The sequence below is a fragment of the Mustela nigripes genome, chromosome 13 (assembly GCF_022355385.1).
Source record: "Mustela nigripes isolate SB6536 chromosome 13, MUSNIG.SB6536, whole genome shotgun sequence".
Taxonomy (NCBI): Eukaryota; Metazoa; Chordata; class Mammalia; order Carnivora; family Mustelidae; genus Mustela; species Mustela nigripes.
Window position 1 is genome coordinate 118,484,333 of NC_081569.1, and position 23,485 is coordinate 118,507,817.

The 23,485-nt window shown below is 44.2% G+C and overlaps 2 protein-coding genes and 1 long non-coding RNA gene across 10 annotated transcripts in view; 1 reads left to right on the plus strand and 2 right to left on the minus strand.

The window, feature by feature from the left end:
• ZC3H14 (zinc finger CCCH-type containing 14) overlaps positions 1-5,653 on the minus strand; it is a 52,693-nt gene extending 47,040 nt beyond the window's left edge. For all 8 annotated transcript variants that reach the window (XM_059373560.1, XM_059373559.1, XM_059373555.1 and 5 more), the window contains exons 1-2: positions 5,467-5,653; positions 4,955-4,997 (exon numbers count right to left, since the gene is read on the minus strand). In XM_059373560.1, the coding sequence (XP_059229543.1) occupies positions 4,955-4,997; positions 5,467-5,502 (79 nt within the window). In that variant the 5' untranslated portion in view covers positions 5,503-5,653. The remainder of the gene's footprint in view (positions 1-4,954; positions 4,998-5,466) is intronic.
• Positions 5,654-13,629: 7,976 nt separating this feature from the next.
• Positions 13,630-23,485, plus strand: part of PTPN21 (protein tyrosine phosphatase non-receptor type 21) — a 76,376-nt gene continuing 66,520 nt past the window's right edge. The window contains exons 1-2 of the mRNA XM_059373562.1: positions 13,630-13,720; positions 17,880-18,263. Of these exons, the coding sequence (XP_059229545.1) occupies positions 18,084-18,263 (180 nt within the window). The 5' untranslated portion in view covers positions 13,630-13,720; positions 17,880-18,083. The remainder of the gene's footprint in view (positions 13,721-17,879; positions 18,264-23,485) is intronic.
• Positions 16,324-16,855, minus strand: LOC132000113 (uncharacterized). The gene is made up of 2 exons (XR_009399178.1): positions 16,683-16,855; positions 16,324-16,521 (listed from the first exon to the last, which is right to left on the minus strand). It is a non-coding gene; the product is annotated as an uncharacterized LOC132000113 (long non-coding RNA).

Genomic DNA, 23,485 nt, shown 5'->3' on the forward strand with positions numbered 1-23,485 from the left:
TAATCTGATTATCATGTGTATTTGTCAAGACTTAGCAAACTGTACACTTTAAATTTGCAGTTTAATATGCCAGTAATAATGTACCAATTATATCTCAACAAAGCCACTGGAAATTCATATACTATTTCCTCAGTATACAAAACAGAAAAAAAATAATCTAATGAAAAATTAATGCATTCATGATACACTTCCACAGAATTCAGATTTCTCAATTTTATTTGAAATCTATACTGGGGGGAAAAGTGTTTTGGAGATTTATGTAAGTTCAGTCTTCTAAAACGTGAATGAAATTGTCAACTATACTCAAAAACATTTTTTAAATAAAAAATAACATGAATGAAAGACTGCTGTGAATCATAATCACCTTCCCACTGAAGTGCTCCATTTTAAGCAAACAACAAATGAGAAGTTATCACTATTAAGAGTTGTATCACCTTTGCATCCCACCCGATACTGTGAAAAGATATCCAAGTGTTCATTAAATACTTAGTGCTTCCATAACCTTAAAAGTTTTTAGGACTCTTTCTTATGCAAAGAGAAAGATTAGAAAATCATCCTTTTCAAAAGGACAATGATGTATGTATATACAATTAGGTAGCTAATTGTAAACCTAAATTCATAAGGTATGCTTTTATTTCAAACACAGTAATTGTAACCCGTTTTTCTACTTAATCAACACTTAAAAAAAGGGGGGGGGTCGCGCCTGGGTGGCTCAGTGGGTTAAAGCCTCTGCTTTTGGCTCAGGTCATGATCCCAGGGTTCTGGGATTGAGCCCCGCATCGGGCTCTCTGTTCAGCAGGGAGCCTGCTTTCCTTCCTCTCTCTCTGCCTGCCTCTCTGCCTACTTGTGATCTGTCAAGTAAATTAAAAAAAAAAAAAAAAAAAAAAAAAAAAAATCACTTTCTGCTAGGCTTTTGGGACATCACAAATACTAAGTCTTGGCCCTCAAGAAATGTCCAGTCAAGAAGCAGACACAAGTTGAAAAGTCATGCTCATGTGTCAATCACTGGAACAGATTTCATGGAGTTCTGGAGCAGCACCAAGGGAGTGACTCCTATGCCTTTATCAGCATCAAGGACACAGAAGACCTGAGTTCTTTGGTATTAATTCTGCTACTGACCAGCTCTACTACTCCTGGCTCCATTTTTTTTTTTTTTTAAATAAAAGATCTTATTTTGACAGAGACAGAGAGAGCGCGCGCATGCGTTCGCACACACACAAGGAGGGGCGTCAGCAGAGGGAGAGGGAGAAGCAGTTTCCCACTGAGCAGGGAGCCCGCTAGGATCCATCACAGAAGCTAGGATCCATCACAGAACGTTGGAATTATGACCTGAGCTGAAGGCAGACATTTAACTGACTGAGCCACCCAGGCGTCCCTCCACCTGTTCAGTTGTAAAGGGAGTAACACTACCTGCCATTCTCACTTAGCACTGTGTTCAGTTACAAGTGGAATTATATGAAAATATCCTAAAAATCATATACTTTTTAAAAACTATTTATATTTTTGCTATAATTTCATTTCATATTAAACAACATTAAGCTTATAAACCAATTTTCAATCGACTCATAATTCTTGGTTTGAGATTTTTGATAAACGATAGGAATCATCAGTAAGACTGAACTTAGACTCAATTAACAAGTGTTTGTTTCATGTGTTAGAACTAAAAAGTTTACACTAGATGTTTTCTGTAGATTTCTTTTTGAACCAAAAAAGTTTCTGACACATAGCTGGTATCCATTAAGTGCTGAACAAATAAAAGAATAAATCAATTCTGATTCAGCTTCAGCTTTACTTCTGAGCCTCAATTCTCTTACCTGTAAAAGACTTTAGAAGAATCTTGACAACAAAAAATTTATAAAAAGTGCCCAGCATGCGGTAAATAAGTAATTCTCAAACTGTTGGGTCTCAGGTTCACTTTCTGCTCTGATGACCATGGCAGGTCAGTCAGTTAAGCTTCCAGCTCTTAATTTCGGCTCAGGTCATGATCTCAAGGTCCTTAGATTGAGCCCTTTATTTGGCTCCATACTGAATGCTTGGGATTCTCTCTCTCCTGCTTCTGCTCCTTCCCCAGCTCACACATACAAGCTCGCTCATTCTCTCTCTCAAAATAAGTACATAATATCTTAAAAAATACTGATGATCCCAAAGAGCGTTCATGTAAACTATCTACTGATAATTACCATGCTAGAAAAACTGAGAATGTTAAAGTCTTATTTAAAATAACATACGTAGGGGCGCCTGGGTGGCTCAGTGGGTTAAAGCCTCTGCCTTTGGCTCAAGTCATGATCTCAGGGTCCTGGGATAGAGTCCTGCATCGGGCTCTTTGCTTAGCAGGGAGCCTGTTCCCCCACCCCTCACCCCGGCCTGCCTCTCTGCCTACTTGTGATCTGTCAAATATATAAATAAAATCCTTTAAAAAAATAAAATAAAAAATAACATACCTCTCACATGTTAATAAACCCATGTATAATGACGTTTTTATAAAAAATAACTAAAATTTCCAAAAAATTAAAGTAAAACTAGTTATATTTTTGTAACTTTCTTAATATGTGGTTTTTAAAGACAGCTAAATTCAATTTCCACTTCTACATTTAATCTGTTATGATATGCTGCTCTAACTGAAGAATATGACAAAAATCTAGCCTCAAAAATACACAGTTGGAAAAGGAAGTATAGCTGACCCGTGAACATGGGGGTTCGAACTGACTGGGTCCAATTATACCTGGAATTTTCTCTTCCTTACGACTTGTGCTATCTTCTTTTTTCTAGCTTACTTTCTGTAAAAATACAGCATAGAACATATATAACATAAAAAATATGTGTAAATGGACTATTTACAATACCAGTAAGACTTCTCTGATTATCAGTAGGCTATTAGTAGGCAATGTGGAGGGCAGTCAAAAGTTATACTCATATTTTCAGTTGTGCCAGGGAGAAGAGTGTCCAGCAGCCATAACCCCTAAGTTGTTCAAGGGTCAACTGTATTTTAAAAGCATTTTCAGATAATGTGGACATCCTTCTGGGATACTACATCAAAACTTAACAAGTGGTAGTTTCTTAAAGGTCAGCAGCAATATGGAAATTAAAACTCTATCGGGGCCCCTGGGTGGCTCAGTGGGTTAAGCATCTGCCTTTGGCTCAGGTCATGATCCCAGGGTCCTGGGACCAAGTCCCGCATTGGGCTCCCTCTGTCTGCCTCTCCCCCTTATTGTATTCTTTCTCTATTTCAAAGAAATAAAGAAAATCAATTTTTTTTAAAAAGCTTCCTTTAAAAAAAGAAAAACTCTACCAATCACCTTTTTGTACCTTCTTACGTGAAAATTCATCCTCTACTTTTAATCTTTCTCCCTTGTATAATTTTGTAACAAAGTGCATTGATCATTTGAAAAAATACTGGTTCAGGGAGCTATACAAATCCCTAGCATGCTGATACAATTCATTACAAGATACAAAAGAATCATTTGTTAATGTCATCATCAGAAATTCTTTTTAAGTACTCTGAAGCTTTCAAGTTCATGAAGGCAGACACAAACTTTTCAAAATTCTAATTTTATTTGAAAGCTCAACTCTTGTCGTTTGTAACCAAGTGTACCAGTTCTTTTCCTCTGTTCACTTAAAAGAAAATGTCTGCCAAATATACAAGTGTATGTCTAGCTAGCTTGTCAGTGTTAGGAGATAAAAATGATGTTCCAAGAAAAAGTTGTTTAATTCAATCACACAAATCCTTCCCCTTTAGAATAACCAACCCGTTTTAATATACAGAAGTACTTCATGAGTAACTCCTATTTTCTCACATCACACATTTAAAAGATGTAGTCAAGGACCAAGATTTTAAAAAATATTTTTACTGCTTTACTAATTATATGAAGTGAAACTGGCTTTATAAAATAATTCCCAGGGGAGGAGGTGATAGAGTTCAGCGTGAGATCGCCATTCACACTAAGGTACCATCAGTTTAACTCACCACTGCTTTTGCATAATCCAAATCTCAGCACAGTGAAAACAGCAAACACCCTTTCCATATTAAAAAAAAAAAAAAAAAAACAGTTTTGACTTCAGAGACCCTTGGCATCTCTCAACACCTTGAGAACCACTGCAGTAAATTTTTACAGGAGGCACCAGCTTTGGAGCCAAACAGACCCAAATCTCAATCCATAAAGCACTGCTCAAGTGAGCACTCCAAGTCTCAGCTTCCTTGCTTGTACAAGTTGGGGTATTACCGCTCACCACCTTCCAGTGTTCTCCTGGATATCATCAGGACCTAACTAACACATAGACAGTGGTTAAGCACGGTGCCTGACCCAAAGTAAACACTCAAATTAGAAATCATAAAAGCATCAAGAGAAAACACATTAGGAGGACGCCTGGGTGGCTCGGTGGGTTAAGCCACTGCCTTCGGCTCAGGTCATGATCTCAGGGTCCTGGGATCGAGTCCCGCATCGGGCTCTCTGCTCAGCAGGGAGCCTGCTTCCCTTCCTCTCTCTCTGCCTACTTGTGATCTCGCTCTGTCAAATAAATAAATAAAATCTTAAAAAAAAAAAAAAAGAGAGAGAACACATTACTGTGCGTGGTAAGAGAAAAAAGAAACGTGAAAAAAAACCTCACTGAACTGTGACAGAGGCACATGCCGGGTAATACTCATATACAAAATAAGTTCTGAAACAAGAACATCAAGAGAAAAGGAAAAACAGTAGGAATCAGATAAACATTACGGAAAACAGGACAGAGCCTCAACAATCTTAAAAGCACCATATTAAAAGGCGGGGGTGGGGGGCAAGGTTGCTCACAGAGCTTTCAAGAAAAGACCGTAAGGAAAAGAACCGCAGAGAATCCGATCTGAAAGGAAAACCGCGTCTCTCCAAAGTACGAAGGGGAAAAAAAAAATGCATTCACTAAAATTCATTTAGCAGCAAAGTCTAAATTCTATTACGCTGACGACAACAACAAAACTTACCAACGTAAGCTCCTAATTCTTGTAATTTCCCCTTAATGGCACTCTGAGGGAAGAGAAAGAAACGTGCGTTGTGAGGAAGGCGGAAAACCACCCGGCTCCGTAACGCCGAGGGAACTTGGCAGCTGCGCGCACCTCCCGCCCCCTCGTCGCCCAGGTGGGGGCGGGGGAGGCGCCCGGGTCCCCTCCCCCGCCCCCGTCCCCAGTCCCCGCGGCGTCCCTCCGGCCGCCGCCGAGCGCGCCTCTCGCCCGGCGCTCCACGCCTCCTTCCGCTGCCGGCGGCTTACTCCAGCCGCGGCCCCGCTCTTCCGCCGCGCTCTCGGAGGCCCGTCTGCCCGAGGCGCCCCCGGCCGAGGAGGAGCCGTTCGCCCACCGCGCGGCTCGCAGTAGAGCCCCCGCCGGCGACTAGGCCGCGGCGTCCAGGCCGGGCCCACAGTCCCCGTTACTCCTGACAACCGTGCGCCCGCCCGCCCGCTGAGGCCCGGCTTCCCGCCCCCGCCCGACGCGGGCCTCACCCGGATCTTGCGGCTGATCTCGGTGCCGATTTCCATGGCTCCCCGACGGGCGGCGGGCTCAGCACTGCGCGGCGCTTCGCTTACCCAGAGCCCCGCGCCCGCCCCCAGTCCGCAGTTTCGCCGCCGCAGCCGCCAGCCGCCAGCGCAGCTCCGGGCCGCGCGATCTGCGTGACCCGCCCCCACCGGCCCGGCGCGCCAGAGCGAGCGGAGCCGAGCGCGCCTGCGCCTGGGCCTGCGCCTGCGCGCACCTGGGCCCACGGAAACTGTCTCGGGCGGCCTCTGCTGGCGGCAAGGAGAGCAGCGGCGGAAGGATTCCCAGCGTTTCTCACCGCGGCTCCCCGCACCTGAGCAGCTCTCCCTTTTCCTCGCCCCCACTTACTCATTTTAAGCTCTGTGGAAAATAAAGAAGTAAACCTAGCGTGAAGATCCCTGGCTTTGCTATGGTATCTGAGTTAGAATCCGGCTTTCACTTGCTTTTAGTGTGTTAATGGTCTACATTTAAATCTTTAAATCTTAAACATTTAAATCTTAAATCTTAGTCCTTAGTTTTCTTATCTGTAAGATAGTCTCCTAGCGGTTGCACTATACTTACACTTGGAGGGAACCGACTATCCAGCTCAAGAGAACCTATTATTCAGTCCTCTTTTTTTCTTTTTGAAAAGATTTTACTTATTTGAGTGTGTGAGAGAGAGAGAGAGAGAGCGCGCGCGAGAGCCGAGGGGAGGGCAGAAAGAGAGGGAGAGAGAGAATCTCAAGCCAACTCCACTGAGCAGGGAGCTGGCGTCGAGCTTCATTCCAGCACCGGAGATGAAACCCAGAGCTGAATGCCCAACCGAGTCACCAGAGCACCCCAGTCACAGCCCTTTCTAATGATTCCACAAGTACTGCTTCCCTTCAGTCTGGTTCTTCCTTCCCACCCCCCACCCTCTCCAACCCTTCAAACCCCCTCCCACTCCCCAAGTTCTACAGTCACTCTCCTGCTCCTTCCTTTCTGACACCCTTCCTTTAGCAATGCTCATTATTCTCGGGATTTCAGCTGTCATCTCTGTGCTGAGAACAACCAAAATCTTCTGTCAGACCTGACTTTTCCCCTAAACCCCACTCCCAAATTCCAGATGAATCCAGGCATTTGTATTTCCCCCAAATTCAGCACATCAAAACTTATTTCTTCATTATCTCCTGTCCCCCACTCATATTAGTTTATATTCCTGACATCCCCGTTTCTATCAATAACAGCTTAATTCTCCCTGTCTGTGATCACAAAATCTCGGAATAACCAGAGAGATCTCCCTTCTCCCCCATATCCACTGAATCTGCAAATGGTCCCTATAAGCTATCCATTGCTTAATGGATAAACTAAACTAAACTTAGCAGCTTAAAACACACGAATTTATCATCTCATGGTTTCAATGAGTCAGGAATGTGAGCACAGCCTGAGTCCTCAAGTCTGGCTCTCACAAGGCTGCTGTTGAGGTGTCAGTCTCATTTGGAGGCTTGACAGAGGAAAACTCCACTTTTAAGCTCATTGGTGTTGTTAGCAGAATTCTCTTGCAACTTTACCAGGGAGGGACCCAGGTTTTCCTGTTTGTCTTCAGGCTACTCTCAGGCCATAGAGGTTGCCCACAGTTCCTTTTCTTGTGCTTCAACATCGCTACTTACTTAAGTCCTCCAAGACAGTCTCTCAGCTCAGGGAAGGAGGGCCCAGTTCCTCTTCTTCTTAGGGCTTTCACTCTATTTTGTACCTTAGGGCCACCCAGGGCCTGGCCCCCCAAGTCAAGTGATTCAGGGGCTAATTGCATGTGCAACCCCACCCCCCTTTTCTTTTTAGGATATTCATTAACTAAAAGCAAGTCACAGGTGCTGCCCACTCTCAGGGGGAGGGGATTATAGAGGCTGTGAACAGCAGGGGCAGGAATCATGTGGCCACCTAGGCTCTGTCAGTCACATGGCCCTTTATCACATAATCATTTTTTTTTCTTCTGAATTCCTATAGCATCTATGTAGGAGCTACTAGTATGACACTTAATATACCCTCTGTAATATTAATTGTGTGTATGTCCTCTCTAACAAAATGACAAACTCTTGTAGTTCTGCATTTCTCCAAAATTTCTTTAGGATGCTAGCTAGGCACATAGGAAACACTTATGAAAGATTTGTAGGATAAAATAAATGACCTAAATTAACAAAAACATTCCTCATGGATTAATCCAACCATCATGCCCTCATCCAACATTGATGAGAAGCAGTGGAGCAAAGTGACTGAGTACAAGAACACCGGAGCCAGCCTGTCTAGGTTTGAATCCCAGCCCTGCTACTCCCTCCTAAACCTTAGGCAAGTTGCTTAGCCTCTCTGTGTCTCGTTTCCTCACCTGTGACATGCGTATGATAGCAGTTTCTCCTTCATAAGGTTATGAGAATGAAATAAATTAATATTTGCATTTTAAACTACTTGGCTCACAGCAGCACTGTTTGTTGATTAAAAATTAAATGCCTTCTAAGAGCCAGATACTGTGCTGGGAGCCAGAGCACAAAGATGAGCAAGACAGAATCCCTGTTTTCATGACACTCACGATCCAAAAGCTAGTACATTATTTCTATTTCTTTATCCAGCATTTCAGAACTAAGAATGAAGAAAACACAGGTTTTTGAATCCATTACTGATTACAAAGTCCTTAGTCAATATTTAGATAATATTGAAAGAACATTTTACAGAGAATAGAAAATGTTTTCATTAAAAATGTATTTGGAACAGGGAAACTTTTATTAAAATGTATTCAAGGGCACTTGGGGGGCTCAGTCTGTTGAGTGGTTAAGTGTCTGCCTTCTTTTGGCTCAGGTCATGATCCCAGAGTCTGGGGATTGAGCCCTGAGAGCCCTCAGCAGGGAGCCTGCTTCTCCCTCTCCCTCTGTCTTCCCCACACCCCTTATGCGTGGGCGCCCTCTTTCTCTCTCTCTCAAATAAGGAAATCCTTAAAAAATGTAATCAAGAAAGGGTTGACTTTCAGAGCAATACATTTAAAACTATGGAAGAAGAGATTTGCAAGCTGCTTAAGAATGCAGACATTTATAATAAGAAAAGAAGTTGAAAAGAAATTCTTTTACTTAAAAAAAAAAAAAGTTGCGGGGTGGGGGCGGGGAGCACCTGTTTGGCTCAGTCAGTAGAACATGTGATTCTTGATCTCTGGGTTATAAGTTCAAGCCCCACTTTGGACCTAAAGCTCACTTAAAAAAAAAAAAAAAATAGAATTCACCCCCTCTGCCTCTTCCTCATGGTCTCTTTTCTGGCTTGTGTTCTCTCTCCCTATCTCTCTCAAATAAATAAAAACTAAAACAAGCGGGGGGCGAGTGGTGGCTCCGCGGGCGAATCCTCTGCTTTCCGCTCAGGTTATGATCTCAGGATCCTCGGATCTAGCCCTGCATCAGGCTCTCTGCTCAGCAGGGAGCCTACCTCCCCTTCTCTCTCTGCCTGCCTCTCTGCCTACTTCTGATCTCTCTCTCTTTGTCAAATAAATAAATAAAATATTAAAAAAAAAATCCACACATTCGGATCTCAGGAGGAGTTACAGTGTCTGGATCACAGGGGGCAACCTGCTAAACCAATGGTGTTCAGTGGTCCAGCACTATTCAAGGTGCTTCTCTGGAAGATGCAGCTTCGTAAACCACATCATATCCAGAAGAAGATGATCATGATGATGACCAGAAAGAAACAATTAAAGGAACTAAGGGTATTTAGCTTGAAAAAGACTAAGCTGAACCAGGAGAATTCTTCTCTGGCATGGAAAGGCTCTCCAGTTCAGGAGGAATGACCTATTTTTCTAAAGGGGATAGAATGAAGACTAGAGGGACCCTGGGTGGCCCATTGGATTAAACATCTCCCTTTGGCTCAGGTCGTGATCCCAGGGTTCTGGGATGGAGTCCCTTGTCAGGCTCCCTGCTCAATGGAGAGCCTGGTTCTCCCTGCCCTCTGCCTTCCTCTGCTTGTGTGCACACACTCTCGCTCCTGCACTATCTCAAATAAATAAAATCTTAAAAAAATAAAAAAGAATTTAAAAAATGTGGACTAGATTTCAAGAAACCACAATGCAGGCTAAGAGGGTTCTGGGTTGTCTTTTAAAGAGAGAAGATGACTAATAAGAGTATTAGTTTTGAAGTGAAAGGGGCCTGAGCCCAACTTCATGGAGCCTTGAGTCCTCTAACATTGGCCTCCTTGGATCTCCAGCCTCCTCTCAGGGCAGCATCCCAGCTGGACATTGCACATGCACATCCTTGCAAGCCTGTGTGTGTGTGTGTGTGTGTGTGTGTGCACGTGCGCAAGGCAGAGAAGAGGCAGGGTTTGGGGGTGGGTTCCTTCAGCCTGAAATGCTTTTCTCTTCTTTTCCTTGAGTTCTTAGTGAGCTTTTTCATCTGTCCTTCCAGAGTCAGTTAGAAGCTGATCACAGTCATAAACCAGACACGACTATCTCCCTTAAAATATTAATATATTAATATATTTTAACTAATATATTAATATATTCCCCTACTGTAATACGTATGCATATATATATATACACATATATATGTAGTATTAGAATGTGTGTGTGTGTGCGTGCGCACGCTCATGCGCCACACACTAAGTCTCCGAGGACAGAGCCATGCATCTCATTTGTCTTTTGCTCTTCCTATCCCTTCCCTCTGGGCTATCTCTATGTGGTGGGAGGAGGGTGTCAGTCATTCAGTTCAGGTTCTTGCATAAAATGATAATTTGCATAGGTAGACTACTCACCAAGCTATCAAAGGAGATTAATTTCTTTTTTAAGATTTTATTTTTTTAAGTAATCTGTACACCCAATGCAGGAGCTCAAACTCACAACCCCAAGACGGGGTCACATGCTCTACCAACTGAGCCAGTCAGGTGCACCCTGAATTTCCTAACTCCTAAGAAAATATTAGTCAGTGCACCACTAAGATCACAATTTCCTTTCCTTTTATTGATTATCTTATTTAGTTCAGGACTTTCTTTCTTAAATTTTATTTTTTAGGATTTTATTTTTAACTAATGTCTACACCCAGCTTGGAGCTCAAACTTATAACCCTGAGATCAAGAGTCTCATGCTCTACCAATGACTGAGACAGGCACCCCTTAAATTCTAATTTATTTATTTTATTAAAAATTATCTTTATGTGGATAAATATTTAAACTATGCCACTTTCTAGGTAACAAGAGGAGGTAAAGATACAGATATCTAATGGCTTATTTATCTACAGAGTATCTCTAAATAGATACAGAAGGTTTTGGTAAACCCTGGTTACTGGTAAGAGGAGAGCTGCCTGTCCAGCAGTGGGGGCAGGAAGGAGATTTTCTCTTATACCTTTTTATACCTTTTGGGGTTGAACCTTACAAATTCCTTCTCTTCATTCAGACATAAATCAATAATTTTAAGTCTGATGCTTTGAAGGGGCTGTTCATGAGGCTTATTATGGGGGGGTTAATGTCAAATTAACATGGTTGAGGGAAAATAGAGTTTAAGTCCTTGTTTAGCAAATGACACTGGAGCAGTGTGAGTGAGGAAGTTCAAATTTGTTGTCTAATATCCCTTGGGTTTTATGATCACTTTCTATTTTTAAAATTCTTTTATATTCTTCCCGATTCAATTAACACATTTTTATTTAGTGCCTACTCTCTGCCAGTAGTTGTCCTAGGAATTCTAGGAGATATAAAAGAAGCCTGCATGAAATAGTTTTTAAAGCTCTTGCCAAGTGTGGAGATCACTGTGGAATGGTGTGGCTAGGAAGCTGTCTTGAAAGCAGAGTCTTGAATTGACACTTGGAGAACAGAGACTCAGACAAATGAAGTGTGGGGGAGGGGAAGGAGCAGGGAGTGCTATGGGCCAGAGAAATAGCTTGACTGGGGCATTCAAGGGGAAGAGAGGAATTGAGGATGGCCAGAGAGGCTAGAGCAGCTTAGAAAGGCCCTAAAGGGACTGGCAGAAAAGCTAGCCTTGGGGGTCCATTGGGAGTGATAAACCGAGACAGAGAGAGAGGTAAGCTTGGTATTTGCATGTAAAGGAGAGAGAACTGAGAAACCAGATGCAAGACCACCCTTGTTGCAATAATCCGGATGTAAAATGATGAAGGTTTGGATTAGAATTGTGGGAAGGGGGTAGGAGGCAGAGAGGAAAGAAACCTTGCAAAGGAGGAAATACCAGTCCTTGATGGTAGGCTGGAGATGAGAAAGGGAGAAGGGTCTCAAATCATTTCAATTTTTCTAGCCCAGGAGACCAGAACAGTGACTCTTTCCTTTCTTCACACGCAACTTGACCCCTCATGGTGTCCTGTTGAAATATCAATTACAAACAGAATTAATTTAATTTTTCTATCAGAAACACGTGTAGTCTTACTTGCTTTTAGCTCCATCACCTGCCTTGAATCTTGGCGGGCTTCGTTCTCCCAGAGCACTCATACCTGTGGGACGCATGTGTGGTGTGTAGGTGAGTGCATCTTCCGGTTGACCAGAAGTCCTCTGTGTGCAGGGCCCATGACCTAAGCAGAGTAAGTACTCAATCAGTGGCTGCTGTTGATGAAAATGAGAGAGTTAGGGGCGCCTGGGTGGCTCAGTGGATTAAGCCACTGCCTTTGGCTCAGGTCATGATCTCAGGGTCCTGGGATCGAGCTCCGCATCGGGCTCTCTGCTCAGCAGGAGCCTGCTTCCCTCTCTCTCTCTGCCTGCCTCTCAGCCTACTTGTGATCTCTCTCTCTGTCAAATAAATAAATAAATAAAAATCTAAAAAAAAAAAAAAAAAAAAAGAAAATGAGAGAGTTAAATAAAAATCTAACACCAAAAAGCTTTCCAGAAACGGTATTTTTAAAAAATCATTTAAATTAAAATTTGCCAAATAAAAGCTTCCCTGCTCCAAACACTCAAACCACATCCCAGGAATCGAACAACCCTATTGCGATGCTGTTAGGGTCACACAGTTTCATTCCTCCCCCTAAGGGCTGCTGCAATTCAGTAATAATAATGCAGCTTAAAAATACAGTATCATGGGGCGCCTGGGTGGCTCAGTTGGTTAAAGCCTCTACCTTTGGCTCAGGTCATGATCTCAGGGTCCTGGGATGGAGCCCCGCATTGGGCTCTCTTGGCTTGGCCGGGAAACCCCCCCCCCCCACGTTGTGATCTCTCTCTCTGTGTCAAATAAATAAAATCTTTAAAAAAACAAATACAGTATCGTGTAATAATAAACACTGCTAATGGGGTCTAGAGTTAAATGAAACACTTCACATATATCTTACAGTTAATAGACAGTGATTATTACTATTTTCCCCTTTAGAAAAGAGGAAGCAGGCACAGAGAGGTTGGCGCGTTTACCCAGCTAGAAATTGTTGGCGCTGAGATTCGAACCTGGACAACTTGACCACGGAGTCTCCATCTCTAATAAGCTCTACTCTGTACTTCATATGCATACACTTATAGAGACCGAGAGATTATTTGAGGCAGATCAGCCTTTGGGGGGGAGAAGGGGACTTTCCCACCCAGCACTTAAGAGTGTTTTTCTTTTTTCGGGGTATATCTTCAGATGTAAGCATGGAAGTAAGAAATAGAATATGCGAATTGTTTTCAGAAAGGTACAAGAGTAAAGGAATAACTCCAGCAATAATAGCAGTTTACCGACCCTTTACCTGGAACCGAAATAATATCCCCCTCCCCTCCTTTTTATTAAGAGCCTTGCTTTATTTGGAAACTCTTAAAATAAGTGGTCATATGATTAAAAAAAGCAGCGGCGCGCCCCCTCCCCGGCGGCCGGGCGCAGCTGTCCGCACCTCCCCCGCGCCCCGCCGCCCGCATTCCAACTCTCTGAGGTCACGGGCCGCCGCCGCCTCCCCGGATCCGCCCGCCTGCCCGCCCGGCCCAGGGGGAGGGACGCACGGCCCCGGCCGCTCCGCTGCTCCGGCCGCGCGTCCCGTGCTTGTCTGTTCGTCGGTCCGTCCGTCTGTCCTCCTGCCGCTCCGGCCCCCGCCCGGTTCCTTTGTGCGGCGCTCCCGACCGGTCCCACCTCCAGGCCTCTCCCGTCACCGCCGCCGCCGCCGCCGGACTCTGCCCAGGGGAATGGTCTGCGGGCCGAGGTTTTGGAGACAGGAAGTGAGGCGCGCGAGCCCCATGAGCGCGTCGCGGCGCGGGCTGGCGTGCGGGCGCGGCTGTGGCTGCCGCGCGGCGGGACCCCGGGAGGCGGGCCGCTGAGCGGGGCGCGCGGCCCCGAGGATGCGGGAGCGGGAGCAGGTGAGGGCGTGGGGCCCCGGCCGGCGGGCGGGCGCTGGGGCCGAGCGGTGGGGTGTGTCCGCCTGCGGGGACCCCGGAGCGCGTCGGCCAGCCCTGGAGTCCCGGAGGATGGGTCCCGGCTTCCAGACCCGTGGCAGGAGCGTAACAAAGAGAAAAGTCTTCCTTTCCAGGTTCTCCGTCATCTAGTTGAGGTCCTTTCTAAAGGGGGTCTTGAACTTCTATTCTGAACTCCTTGGCTGATGGTTGCGGCTTAATTCTGGATCAGGGGTTTAACACTCTTAGGCATATTTGTGCCTCTCGGTATATTAAATGCGAAATTGGGCAGATAACTTTGGCGAGAAGGCAAGCAGGAAGGATTGTTTGGTGATGACTTGTTTTTGGAGTAAAGAGTGTTTACTCTGGAAAAAAAGAATTCTTGGGTCTACAAATTCCGACTTGTGATTTCTGCAAATCCTGAATAGATTGGCCGCTCTTGGCGTGCACGTCTTTTCTTTTTTGCTGAGAAAGCCTTATAATAATAGCGTATACTCGCACACACACTGAAAACACTCCGTGTGCTCTGACAACCGCTGTATGTCTAATGAGTTGCTGACAGATTTTTTTTTTTTTAACTTTGGGATATGACAATAATTTTACTGATAGTAGTTGTCTGTCTTGTTTCTAGGGTATTTTATTCTTGAGTATCTACGCATATTGTCCGTGAGAAATATATTTGATACTATAGATCTATATATTACTCTAAAGATGTCATATACTCTGTGATTATTTTAAACTATCACTGGCAAGATTACAAGTGGGGGAGGATCTTGGCATTAAGGAGGGAAATGACAGGATTCAGAGTTACAGTGTATTTGAGAAACTTTTGAAAGGGGATGTGAAAACATTAAAATGAATTAACAAGTGTCTCAGACTACCTTTTGAAAAGTGGAACAGAATTTAACATGTATCTCTTATTGCATAACTGAATGGTTTTGTAGAGAAAGTATTTGGTAGTTTTTTCCTTCAAAAGCGAATTATGAATTACCTGTTTAGTAGACAAGTTAGAATTTCAGAACTTTCAAATTATTCCATATTATTTTATACCTGAAACAGACCCCCCTAAAAAGCAACTTCTATTTCTACTCCATTTGAACATTAGCAATTTTGGCATGATTTGATAGTGAAAACTACATAACAAAATTAAAAGGTATAAATCATTGATAATTTTTCTAAATTATTAAACAGTATTATATTAACACAGTAGGTTTTATATAAATAAGCAAAAAGCAAGCTGTTCTAGTGCACAGATCTTGGGGGGAAAAATGCATCCTGATATCCACACCCACATTCACACCCCAACTTTTTCTATTACATTATAAAATCTACCTAAATAAAGAGAAAACATTGGCTTTTCTTTATCTCTGATGCAGTAAAACATTTCAAATCTCAGAAACAACTGAAAGTTTTACTCTGCATTTGCTTAATCAGAGCTTAAGTTAATAATTAAGTTATATAGTATAATACTTACTGCCTTCAAGGCATCGGTCTATCTTTGTAATGAAGAGTCTACCATACCTGAACATTTAATACAATTACTCATCTTTCCTCTGTAGAAATGCAGTATCTTGTCTCTTCGTCACACTAATTTTGTTACCATAACTTGTATGTAAAATTGAAATCCACCACCTCATCTCATGGAAGGTATTTAATAGAATATGCGGTGTGGTATGTTATATACATATAATCTTTTAACATTTGTATTATACAAACCCTGATAGCTTATTAGACAATTTTCTAGTCAAAAGCTTATTAAAGTTCTCATTTCTTTTTCTTTTGTTTTTTTTAGAAAGATTTTATTTATTTGACAGAGATCAGAAGTAGGCAGAGAGAGGGGGAAGCGGGCTTCCTGATGAGCAGAGCCTGGTATAGGGCTACATCCCAGGGTCATGCGATCATGACCTGAGCTGAAGGCAGAGGCTTAACTCACTGAGCCAACCAGGCACCCTATCTCATTTCTTGATTTTTTTTTTTTTCCATTTTGCCTCAACTAATTTATAAACTGACAGAGCAAAGAGCATTGAAAACTGCAGGTGGAGACCATATCTTTTTAAGATATTTATATTACCTCCTTTATGCTTTTACTTATAGAAGGTACTCAGCAAAAATGCTGTTTAGAACAGCATTTGGCCTTCTTCCTCTGATCCTTGTTTTTAACTTTTACGTTTCTGGCTATCAGGGCATAACCAGAACCCCAAAGGCAAAAAAACCAAACCAAAACACAAACAACAAAAGCAAGGAACACAGAAACAGAGAAAACCCTGGTGCGGTCCTTACTAGAGATAACAGCCGTGTATGTAATTATAGCATGCATGTAATCTCCTTAAGGACAGCGACGGCTTAGGGTTCATCTTAGATTTCTCGCACTGCCCGCTACGCTGCCTTGTATTCGGAGACACAAATACACTTTTGTGGAATGGAGCTACAAAATGTTAACTTTGGCAAAGCCTAGTGAAATGGCTACACGCAATCCTCTAGCTCTGCCTACTCCAGCCCTGTGTGCCCCATCATCTCTGAAACCGAGACGCAGTCGGGAGAGCGGAACAGAGCGGAGGACCGGGAACGAGGCCCCCGGGATCCATTTCCCAGCTCAGCCCATCCCCGCGTGAGGCTGAGAAAGCCGCTTCTTTCGAGGCCTGGGTTCTGGGTTTCCCAGACGGGAGGGCAGGGGGTAGACCCGGCCCCTCCGCGCGGTTCCCCGCCCAAGTTCAGGGTAGTCAGCCTCCGCCGAGCCTCGCTGAACGATTCGTCTTCTGGGGCAGCCTCTATTCAGAAACAACAAAAACGAAAAAAACCCGAATGGGTGGGAACCCTCCCGGGATTTTGTTGACTCGTTAAGGGCGGCGGGGGGGTGCGGGGGGGAACCACCCAGTGTAAAAACCTCCAGCCGCCGCTCACGCTCAGTTTGCTCCAGCCCAGGAGTTACCATCAGCACGTGTGTTTAAAAACGTTGTGAATCACGCATGGGCGGGGGTGGGTGGGGAGGGGGTCCTGAGGTTCCAAACCGGGAGCCAAACGGACGCCGCCCAGACCCCTCCACCTCCCGTAGGTCTCGAGCTGGGTTCTTTAAACAGTCCCTCCGGGGGCAGCGGGGGGCAGCGGGGGGCCAGTCCTTCGCTAGCGCGTCCGTCCGGAAACGCGGCGGCAAACGAACGAGAGTTCCGGGATATCTGAGGCTGCGCGTTGGCCCGGCAACGCCGCGGGCTTTTCGGCCGGGAGGACGCTGAGGGGGGAGTCGGAGCCCGAGTTCTCTGCTGTTCCCTGGCTTCATGGGCTTGCTGAGCCCTGTCCGCCCCTTGTTAATCCGGAATGGCGTTTAAGTCTTCGCCCGCCTCGGCCTCTGGGCCGCGGCCCTCCGTAGGTGAAGGCCCACCGCCTCTTAGGCGTCCCCACCCGTTGGCAAACCGGGGCCACCCTTTCCAGAATTTCCCTGCTTTTGGGGGTAATCGGGTAACAAGCACGTGTAGGGTCTTTATGATTTGTTAATCAGCCCATCAATTTGGTGACGTTAATGTTTATAAAGCAGAAACGGCCCTACACGTGCTTGTTTAGCGTTTCACCCCGCTTGAACCCCACAGCTGCCATATGTTACCGGGGATGATTCCTCCCCTGTGGGGTCAGGGTTCATGGGTCTAATGGGGTTTGGACTTTTACCGAGCGCCTCTCGAGGTGTTTTGCAGTTATCGCCCTTTAGGGCTGAAGAACCCCGACAGTTGGCGTCTTAGGGAGCCAAAAAGTTCACTGTAAAAACCAAAACTTCAGCGTCGAAGCTCTAATGCCAGCTACTAAGTTTGGCGGTTGGGCAGTGCCAGCAGCTGTCCTGTCGGGTTTAATCCCGAAGATGGCTGTAGGTGGTGATCGCTATTTGTAGGGTTCAATGAAGGGTGGAGTCTGGCCCAGGGGCTAAAGCAGTGCCTTGATAAACTTCCTCACTGCCTCCCAGATCCTGTTCCTGCCCTCTTTTTCCAGGAGAGAGGGAGAGCTTCGTCTTTGGGTACCTCTTTCCTGATTTTTATTTAAAAAAAAACTCAGAGGCGGCGGGGTGGGGGGGGTGGAGTAAAAATAAAAACTCCGTTTCGGAAGTTGCTATTGCCCCTGTAACTGGTGTTCCTCTTTTCCTCAGCACTGGCGCGGATGCTCCCTTCACCCGGCCTTCGGGGACTCGGTTGCTGTTTGATGGCGGCAGCCGCTGCTGGGTGAGCAGCCGGAGACTGTACCGTACTCTTCCCGTGGGGACAGGATCGCTTTCTCCCGCCATCGCCACCGCCGCACGGGTGGCGGTGCTTTTCCCTCTTGACCTCTCCGCCACGCTCCAAGGGACAAGAAGATGCCACTGCCGTTTGGATTGAAACTAAAACGCACCCGGCGCTACACGGTATCCAGCAAGAGCTGCCTGGTTGCCCGGATCCAGCTGCTCAATAACGAGTTTGTGGAGTTCACGCTGTCTGTGGAGAGCACTGGCCAGGAGAGCCTGGAAGCTGTGGCCCAAAGACTGGAGCTGCGGGAGGTGAGCCCCTCTCAAAAGGCTGCAGGCTTCTCTAGTCTGCCTTCGTGCCTTCTTCCTTCCCATTTTTTTTTTTTAAGACTTTATTTATTTATTTATTTACTTGACAGAGAGATCACAAGTAGGCAGAGAGGCAGGCAGAGAGAGAGAGGGGGAAGCAGGCTCCCCGCTGAGCAGAGAGCCCCATGCAGGCCTCAATCTCAGGACCCTGAGATCATGACCTGAGCCGAATGCAGAGGCTTTAACCCACTGAGCCACCCAGGCACCCCTTCCCAGATATTTTAATGCATGCTGGCTCTGTGTTTTCCAAGTAGGTCCCTGGCGGTGATGTCTGAGTCTGCAAGCCTCTCTTCTGTGAAGAAGGAATTCAGAGCAAAGGGTCTTTCTTTGGGTGTGCCCCTTAAGATCCCTACTAGTGCTTGAGTTTTGAAAGTGCTTATATTTGTTCCCTTAAACTATAATCCAAAATCAAATAGTAATGCATTCAGGATTGTCCACATTCCTTTTTTTTTTTTTTTTTAAAGATTTTTATTTATTTATTTGAAAGAGAGAGAGAAACATGAGCAGAGGGAAGGGGCAGAGGGAGAGGGAGAAACAGACTCCAGTGGGGAGCCTGATCTCAGGCTTGATCCTAGGACCCTGAGATCTGACCTGAGCTGAAGGCAGACGCCTAACTAACTGAGCCACCCAGGTGCCCCCCAAGTTTTCCTTTTTTAATATAATCCCGAATGTGTCATCCTGATCTAGTACAGTTTACTGATTTCGATTATTCATTCAATATTCATTGACTGTTTTGCACAGACCAGCAAGCCAAGATTGTAAAGACTTATTGTCTGAGTTTGAATTCTGGTTTCCTCACCAACTGGTTGTTTAACCTTGGATGAGTTATGTGACTCTCTGGGCTGCAGTTTCCTCATCTGAATCATGGGGATAACAGTGGTGCCTGATGCTCAAGAGTGGTTGTGTGATTTAAAGTGCATGTAAAACCAACACCTTTTTTTTTTTTTTTTTAAAGATTATGTATAATTTTAGTAGTCTTTGTACCCAGGGTGAAGCTTGAAACCACAACCCTAAGATCAAGAGTCTCATGCTCTTCTCTCTAAACCAGCTATGTGCCCCAAAGCCAAAGCTTCTAAGAACAGTCTGTTATAGTTATCATAGGGAGGTTTGCCCTGGAAAAACCCCTAATCTCATTTGTAGGATATTGTAGAATCCTCAAGGACCCATATAATGTCTTAAATTTAAAATGCTGTATAAGGCCTGTGAAGAAAAGGGCTCTAATTAAATGTTAGGACCCTTCCTATCTTTGGCTACTTGACTCTGGGGTAAGAGAAAGATGGAGGAACTGGTTATTCCCTGTAAATGCCTACGTCATATTCCTAACTGGAAGTCCCATTATTGTAGTTCATAGAAAGTCAGAAATAGATGAACTGTATCCCTGGTGACTATTCAGAATTATTTGATTATTTGATATTAAAGACCTGTTAAGTGCCAAGGACATATGTAGGAGGCGCTTATGCTAATTGACACCAGTAAGAGGACAGGCTGATTCATGCTGCGATAGGGAAAGTAGAGGGTGCCATAGACAATAGGGACAGGTAGCAGAGTATTTTATTTCTTAAGCTGGTTGGGTGAGTGTATGTTTGTTAGTCTTCATATTTTTTTTGAATGTCTAAGATATTTTATGATACATTAAGAAACTACAAACTGGTTATTGTACTTATATCCAATTTAGTTAACTTAGATGAACTTTTTTTTTTAAGATTTTATTTATTTGAGAGACAGAGTGCACGTGAGAGCTCACAAACTGGGGAGCAGCAGAGGGAGAGAGAGAAGCAGGCTCCCTGCTGAGAAGGGAGCCTGATGCAGGACTTGATCCCAGGACCCTGAGATCATGACCTGAGCCAAAGGCTGATGCTTAACCAAATGAGGCACCCAGGTGTGCCTGTATGAACTTTTTTCTAAATTCACCATAGTTGAGTGGTGAAGAGTAACTTTCAAAAATGAAGGAACGTTACCCCCACAGAAAAATATTGCTGTTCATTATAACAACAGCCTCAGAGCTGTTGAAATTCTCTGCATATTATTCATTCTGAGTTTCATGACACGTTTTCAAGAGAGATTGTGAAAGCCTTTGTAGAATTTAAGGAGAATTAGAAAATTTTCTCTCCAGTTTGGAAGGTACATGTTACAGAGCTTGATGGCGGTGGTGAGACCAGAGGGTGTCAGCTGGGCAGGGTCACCTTGATGTAATCAACACAGTTTAGAGTGAGGTGCTTCAACTTAAAAACCCGTCCCGGTGGGAAGCCTGGGTGGCTCAGTTGGTTAACTGTCTGCTCTTGTCTGCCTTCGGTTCAGGTCAAATTGATCCCTGCATCAGGCTGCTTGCTTCTTCCTCTCCCTGCCGCTCTGCCTACCTTTGCACACACATGCTCGCTCGCTTTCTCTGTCAATAAATAATCTTGGAGTGCCTGGGTGGCTCAGTGGGTTAAAGCCTCTGTCTTTGGCTCAGGTCACGATCCCAGCGTCCTGGTATCGAGCCCTGCATCAGGCTCTCTGCTTAGCAGGGAGCCTGCTTCCTCCTCTCTCTCTGCCTGCCTCTCTGCCTACTCTCTCTCTGTCAAATAAAATCTTTAAAAAAGAAAAATAAATAAGTAAATAAATAATCCTAAAAAAAGAAAAACCAACAAATAAAAACCTATTGTCTTTGGGAGTAAGACCTGTGCTACCCCAGCTGACTGAGAAAGATTTATAAAAGCAGGATGCCATTTAATAATTTGCAATGAGAAATGGAACCACCAAGGACCCCAAGTATATGTGTTCCCTGGCCAGGCCATGTTCTCCCTGTAGGCAGGCCACATGGGAGCCAGAGCTAACTAGAAGTTGCTTGGTGAGCATGGACCCAGAGAGTGAAGCTGCTCTGAAAACTTTCCTTCTCTTCTTAAGGGGAAGGGTGTTGCCTCCAGGACCAGACAAGTTCCTTTGAGTCTGGGTATCCTTTCTGGGCAGTCCTTAGTTGGGTACTGCTTGCATTTGCCTCTTGAGAAGAATCTTTAATAGAGTGGTTAAGACATTTGTAAGTTGAAACAGAAAAACTTGAGTTTGGACCCTAGTGCTGCCATTTATCAGTTATGCGACCGATTAGCTATGTGATCCAGTCCAAGTGATACACAGCATCATCACATAATTCATAAATCAACCATATCAACTATCCTGTCCACTTTATGCACATCTCTCCTTCATTTATAACAGTTCACATAGGTAGAGATTTTTTATCTGCAAAAAACCAACATGAGACTGAAAAAGGAACTTTTACAATAAAAACATTTTTTTCCCCCAAAGATTTTATTTATTGGAGAGAGAGAGAAAGAGTGAGAGCATGGGCGGTGGGGGGGAGTCAGAAGGAGAAGCACACTCCCTACTGAGCAGGGAGACCACTGCTGGCCTCAGTCTGATCCCGGGACTCCAGAATCATCACCTGAGCTGAGGGCAGTTGCTTAACCAACTGAGCCACCCAGGTGTCCCAGGAAAAACATTTTTTAAAAAGTGATTTTGTGGGCACCTGGGTGGCTCAGTGGGTTAAGCCGCTGCCTTTGGCTCAGGTCATGATCTCAGGGTCCTGGGATCGAGTCCCACATCGGGCTCTCTGCTCAGCAGGGAGCCTGCTTCTTCCTCTCTCTCTGCCTGCCTCTCTGCCTGTTTGTGATCTCTCTCTGTCAAATAAATAAATAAAATCTTTAAAAAAAATAAAAATAAAAAAAAAATAAAAAGTGATTTTGTTCAATTACATTTGGAATTGAATTTTTCAGGTCCACTGTTTTTCATCTGTGGATTGGGGATAATAGTAATAGAGGTACCTACCTGGTGGTGGCTGTGAGGATTCAGTATTACATGAAAAACATTTAGTGGAGGACTTGGTATGTGAAAAGCTCTCAGGAAGGGTGACTGTTCATTTCTGTTGCTGTAATTCGTGACTCCCATTTCCATGTTGTGGTAACTGACTAACTTCTCTTCAGACTGATTCTTTTGTAAATATCTTGTGTTCTCTTAGTAAATGGAAAAAGCAGTGTTTGTTCATAAAATGTTCTTAGAGTAAAAACAAGTATAGTGGCCATTGGTAATTGCAATTTTCATGTTACTAAACAGTTAAAATTTTAGTGTACCATTGTAATTTAGCATCATATTTGAACGTCTTTTTCATGCCACTTGATATTGATTTGTATGGGGTCACTGCCTCAATGCCCTCCCCCTCAAAAACAACAGAACTTTAGTAGGTTTTTACTTCGCTATTAGCCTATTTCTTCCCACTTATTGTCAGCCTATGATTAGAAACAAACAAAACAAGACTTATGAAATTTTGTATTAAGGGTTTTTTTTTTCTCTAGGGTATGTCTTTCTGAAGGATTCTTTATATATATATATATATTTTTTTTAAGATTTTATTTATTTGACAGAGAGAGACATAGCGAGAGAGGGAACATAAGCAGGGAGAGAGGGAGAGGAAGAAGCAGACTTTCTGCCGACCAAGGAGTCTGATATGGGGCTCGATTCCAGGACCCTGGAATCATGACCTGAGCCGAAGGCAGACACTTAACAACTGAGCCACTCAGGTGCCCCATTATTTTTTTTTTTTTTAAAAGTAAGCTCCATGCTGGGCCTGGAGACCAATGCAGGGCTTGAACTCAAAATGCTGAGATCGAGTCAGATGCTTAACCAGCTGAGCCACCCACGTGTCCCTAAGCATTCTTATTTTTACCCTAAGTATTCTCTTTAAATTTTGTATTACATTTGATAATCATATTTTTGTCATGTTGTCATGGGTCTTAATTAGATTCATTGCAAATTATTATTTCTTGTACAGAGTAACTTCCTTTATCATAAAGTCTTTCTTTATGCAGCTTAATTTACATGTGGTTGGTGGGTTTTTTTTTTTTTTTTAATTTTTTAAGATTTTAAATGTCCAGTTAGGAAATGGAACTTAAAACTCCCTGGAAGCTTTTTTTTTTTTTTTTTTTCTCTAAAGTAATCTCTATGCCCAACATGGAGCTCAAACTGAGGACTTGAGATCAAGAGTCACATACCTTAGGACTGAACCAGCCAGGTGCCCCAAGCCTAGAGGCTTTTAAAACAAAACCACAAACTTTATTTATTAGGTAATCCCTATCCCCAAAATGGGGCTTGGACTCATGACCCTACGATCACAACTACTGAGCCAGGCAGGAGCC